Source organism: Austrofundulus limnaeus, unplaced genomic scaffold (assembly GCF_001266775.1).
Source record: "Austrofundulus limnaeus strain Quisiro unplaced genomic scaffold, Austrofundulus_limnaeus-1.0 Scaffold0, whole genome shotgun sequence".
Lineage (NCBI taxonomy): Eukaryota > Metazoa > Chordata > Actinopteri > Cyprinodontiformes > Rivulidae > Austrofundulus > Austrofundulus limnaeus.
Window position 1 is genome coordinate 4,816,142 of NW_013952402.1, and position 5,216 is coordinate 4,821,357.

Consider the following 5,216-nt stretch of genomic DNA (forward strand, 5'->3'; position numbering starts at 1 on the left):
GCCCAACTTCAGTCAACGCTCCGTGCAGTTTCTCAAGGACATCCGTTTCCCCCTCGAGTCAGGACATCTGCAGGTACAAACAAGTTGAGCCTCAGCTCCCTCCTGCAATCTGTGTCCACAGAGATATGAACCCCTGAGGGCAATAAACTCAATCTATATTTCTGTCTTTTACTGGTCAAGTTCCTTATCAGTCAGTGATGTTTGGCTTCCCCAGCTTTCAGATTAACACACAGGAGTAGCCCTGCCTAACCAGCTGTAGAACGGATAATAGAGGGATTGTTTCGTATTTAATTTAGTCAGGTATAATTTCAGATATCATTTGTTTGAATTTCACCATTTAAAACGCATGTCTTTTTCATTTCTCTTTTTTTTTTGTCCTTTCCTGCATCCTCTCGTCTTGTCTTCATCTGTCAAATGGTTCTCTGCCCTAATAAAAACACACACACCAACACTCAGCAGCAGTCAGGATCAGGACGGCCTGAAGCAGACCACAGTGGTTCTGCTGAACTCAAACGGTAAATGTTGTCAAGATCCGGGGGGGATTTCCGTGGCCACCGTCTGCACAGACGCCCTGCCGGCCTCCAAGTTCCCCAAACAGCGAGACTGGCTCTCTCTGCTCCGTCCGGCCTCCGTCCACATCGTGCCCAAAAGCTCGCTCAGGTTCTCCCTGTCCCTGAACGACGTGGGCCAGCGCGTGGACAGCCTCTGCCGCGGGCTGCGCTTCATCGACCGCACGTGCTCCGAGGGAGAGCTGGACGTGGAGCCCGAGCCCGACGGGCATTCCGGCTTCGAGCAAAAGTGGCACGAGCTCAACGGCAAGCTCGCTGCCGCCCCGAACGCCCCGCCCCCGAAGCTCACCCACCTCATCCCCTCCCTCACCGACGACTACAAATACATGACGAGCGTCCCTTCCAGCAAATGTCTGTCATCCAACCCAACCGTCCCCGCTCCCTTTGTTCCCAACACCCGCCTTCAGCTTCCTCCCGCCCCGGGCCCCAGCTTCCTCCGCCTCGCCCTCCCCTTCTCTCGATCCTCCACTTCAGCCAGCCTGCAGGGCTCCGAGCTGAGCAGCTACGCTTCCCACCTCCACATCACCAAGTCTTCTAGCACTCTGCTGGAAGGCGCCGAGTCACGTTTCCCCTCCGGAGACCCACTGGGCGATGACGATGTGTTTGAGGAGGATCGGACCGGATCGTTGCCGAAGGGGAAGGAGCAGCCGCCAACCCAAGGAACGGATGACTCGGGTTTTGTCCGAGCCCCCTTGTGCTATATGGATGAGGACAATGACCTGGAAAGCTGCTCGTCCCCTTTGTCCGAAAAACCAACGCCACTCTCACCCTTTTCTGTATCAGGGGACTGCTGCAGGTGGGTGACTGTCTGGATGGTGTAATCCTGTGACCTGAAGCTCAGAGAACCCCCTGTACAGTAATGTGACAGTGAACCCCAGAGACCCCTGGAGTAGTAGAGAGCACCTCCTCCTGTAGTGTACCCACCCAGCAAATATCTTCCACCACTGCAGTCTGAGTCGTCCAAAGCCCTGCTTCATGTAGGAGCTGTTAGTCAGAAGAACATGACACAGATCTACAGACACCTCCTCTCCAACCATCAGAATTCAGCCCCCCCCCTTCCTGTGTGCATCTAGAGCAGAGATTTGATGTAATGTCATTTCACATCATTTAATTTCACCGCACCGTTATCTGCCATGTTTTGTTTTGTTTTTTCCCCGCCTTCCATTCTGCTGTCAGGTCGTGTTTTTAAAATAATTTTTCATTTTGACCAGATCGATGATGCAGTAAATTGTCTCATATAGGCTACACAAAACTGTGATTGATTTTGCTCGAGACGCCTGAAGCTATGCGGTGGGAAACGGGAGTGGGGATGTTAAGGAATAGATAGAGGGCGAGAGGTTAGGGTTGAAAATTTAGCAGTTCTGAGGAGCGCGCTTCTGTCTGGGAAGCGGTGGTTGAAAATGGACAGCGGGTTTAACAGGTGTCTTGAGTTGGGCTGTGTTCGGAGGCATCACGTGTTGTGTTTGATTACACCTCGGGTCTCGGCTTTATAAACCTGATGAGCATGAATAGGTGCAACAATGAGGACGTGGCATAAGCAGGAATTTTCTGCTGTTTACGGTTCCAGCTTCAGTCTAAATATGCCAACTTGCACCAGTTTATATAGAAAAGATTTTTAAAAATTTGCACAATCTATTCTCAGTTATCTTTGTGTTCTCCCTCAGGTGCATGTTGTGCATCTGCTGCCTTCATACCTGTTTTTTGTTCCCCTTCACATCAGCTTTTAGGCTTCAAGAGAAACATAAGCTTAGATTTGGCACAGTGTGGGCCAGAGATCAAGAGGCAGATTAGTGGCTTCAAATAGCCTGCGTGGTCTCAGACCGTACAGACAAACACATCGTGCCAGCTCTCTGTCAGGTGGCCTGAAAGCGTGAGCTCCTAACCTGAAGCTGACTTCACCTGCTGAAGGCACATGGGAGGTTCTGAGGGTTTATTTTCTCTCCCTCGCGTAAGCACAACACATTAATCATTAACCAGCTTTATCGCCAACATATTGCAGTGTAATATCTGGGAGTCTGATTCGAAAGAACTGAATCTGTTTCAGGAATTCTTATGAAAACGTGAACAAAAGCTTTTCTTTTGACGTTTTAAATTGGTAGATGCAAAGATCATTTCACATTAGAAATGTAATTAGGTTTTTTTCATAAAATTCTATAAAAATATTTGGGGAGATTTATTAAATTAATGAACAGTTTTTCCCCCAAATAAAAAAAACGTAACATTTATAAGATCTAATGCTGCTAGTTTATAACCACAATTTATTTCGGAGTCAATCTTTATCCATTTAATGGGAACACATCAAGCAAAACCCAATTTTTTAACCATAAAATGCACCTTTTGTGTACTTGGAGTCTCCAGGAATGCAGAAAAGTTTTAGTCTCTCTCTGCTGCATAGATATTTGTTTTTGGGTCATATTTTTTGTCGTGTTTTCTATATTTTCTATGAACTATTACATTAAATTATTTACATTGGAACTCCTAAATATAATCTGGACAATGTGGTCGTCTTCATTCTCCTCCAACATGTAAGGCTGGATGGACGTCTTCCCTTGTTGACATTTTTAAATTTATTTCGGGAGCATTATTTCATTTTTTTGTTGCGTTTCTTGTTTAATCTATTAAAGCTGCATATAATATAAGCTACAGTAGGTCGTGCAAAGTGACGCCCGACATGAGGACAATGTGGAGGAGGGAGCGTGTTGATGCTCTGCAGTCCTGGTGCCGCTAATTCAAATCTAAAGCAACAGATTCTGGGAACGCCACAATCAGACGCTCTGATTGCTTCAGGAGAAAAATATGAGTAAACTGAGGGGAAAGAAGAGGGAAAAAAATCGAAATAAAAAAAAACGACAACAGGAAGAAAGTGAATGCCTCAGCAGGGAGGTACTGTACACTTTCCGAGCCTGATTCCCTCTCAGCTTGTGATGCTTGTGATCTCCCTGCTCTGTTTTGCTTCTCACGCTTTCATGTTGACATACTCCAACGTCGCCTCTGCTGCTGTTAAGTGACTGTGAGAGAAGGTGTGTGTTTGTGTGGATGTTTGTGTTGGTGTGTATGTGGCTACTCAATTGATGCAAATTAAATATCAATTCTCCCTGCTTAACAACGCCTGGAACAAAACGCTAAGACAAATTCTGCTAATTTTACCGCAAGACGGTTTGGGGGGATTTATTATGCTAATGTGAAAATACACGTCGCCTCGGACGACAAAGCCACAATTTCTCTGATTTCAATCTTTAAGGTCCTCTTTGATGCAATTATCCATACAATTTGGGTTGCTTTTAGTGAACGAAGCCTCTGTGAAATTTAGCAAAAAATAAATAAATAAAAATCTCAGCAGAAATGTTTTCCGCTCCGTATTGTTTGCTGATCACATTATGTTGCTTTGTGTGGAGGTGGAGGGATTTCAGCGCGGTTATTTTCCCACCTACATTTAAAAATACGCATCGGCTTGAGGAGCACGCCGTCGCATGTCTGTTTGTGTCGAAACGCAGCAGTCCTGGATAAAAGCTTCGCCGCAGTCCGTTTCCCCCCCTCCAGCTTTTATTTAATTTTTTTAAATTGAAATCAGAGTACAGTAAGCGTGGGCTGAGAGCCTGCACTTCATCATCTTGTTATTCATACAAAAATAACACAATGCAACCTACCCTTAACCATAAAAAAAAACCCTCTCTGGAGATGTTAATTGCACCTCCTCTTTTCTTTAATCCCTCTCCTCTTCAGTTGGAAATGACCTAATTTTTTTTTACTCTTCTTTTTTTCACTTGTGTCTTTTAATCTTGTAATACTCTGAGCAAGATCACGTCTATTTGCAGAGTGCACTGATCTGGCCTCTCACTTTCTGACATGTGTGGGTGCACGTGCTTCCTAGTGCAATTTTGTCCTCTCCTGAACTGAGATAAAGGCAATCCTATCTGAACACCTTGCTCCCGCCACAGTCTCCTCCTCCTCCTCCTTTCTTTTTTGTCTCCCATCCGTTGTTTTAACTGCTCTGAAAGGAGAAACCACAACTAACCATGCTTGAAAAATCTTTTTTTAATGCATAGAATTTACTTTTTGCTTTTAGTTTTAACATGAAGTTTTAGCTGAGGCATTCGGTGCGTTTTTTAGTTTACAGTCCAGTAGTTCTGACTTCCCGTGCGCTCCGTCTCCTCGTCTGACCTTTAATCAAAGCGGTGTTGGGGTGGAACGAGCAACAGCCGCACCGTGTCATAATCGTCTCACATTTATAAATTTATAGCAACTTTTTCTGCTTTCTCAAGTTTGAAATTCGAGTGTGACTGGTTTTATAGATATATTATAATGCTTTAACTTTAATGGTTCCTTCTTCAGTCTAATTGACTTATTTGTGAAAACGTGCTCATTATGTGAAGTATTACACACTGACTTGTCTGCATAAAGTAACACATACTGCACAGTAGAATATAATGTGCGGATGTGGGTGACAAACTCAAACTATTTTCATCTTTCTTGTCAAACATGTTTTTCATTAAAAAATGGAAAAGGAAAACATTTCTGTTATCAAGAAAACGTGATCAGTTCCTCGGTCAAAAAGCCAACAGTTTGCAGAATATAAAGTCACAAAGGACCACGCAACTAACTTCATTCATTCATTCAATTCCTTTATTCATTTCATTAAAACAAAAC

The 5,216-nt window shown here is 44.4% G+C and overlaps 1 protein-coding gene across 1 annotated transcript in view; it reads left to right on the forward strand.

Annotated features, from left to right (window-relative positions):
• The window catches only part of marchf8 (membrane-associated ring finger (C3HC4) 8), a gene marked incomplete in the record, with an annotated part of 39,144 nt that overhangs the window by 22,823 nt on the left and 11,105 nt on the right, over positions 1-5,216 (forward strand). The window contains 1 exon segment of the mRNA XM_014026785.1: positions 1-73. Within this exon segment, the coding sequence (XP_013882239.1) occupies positions 1-73 (73 nt within the window).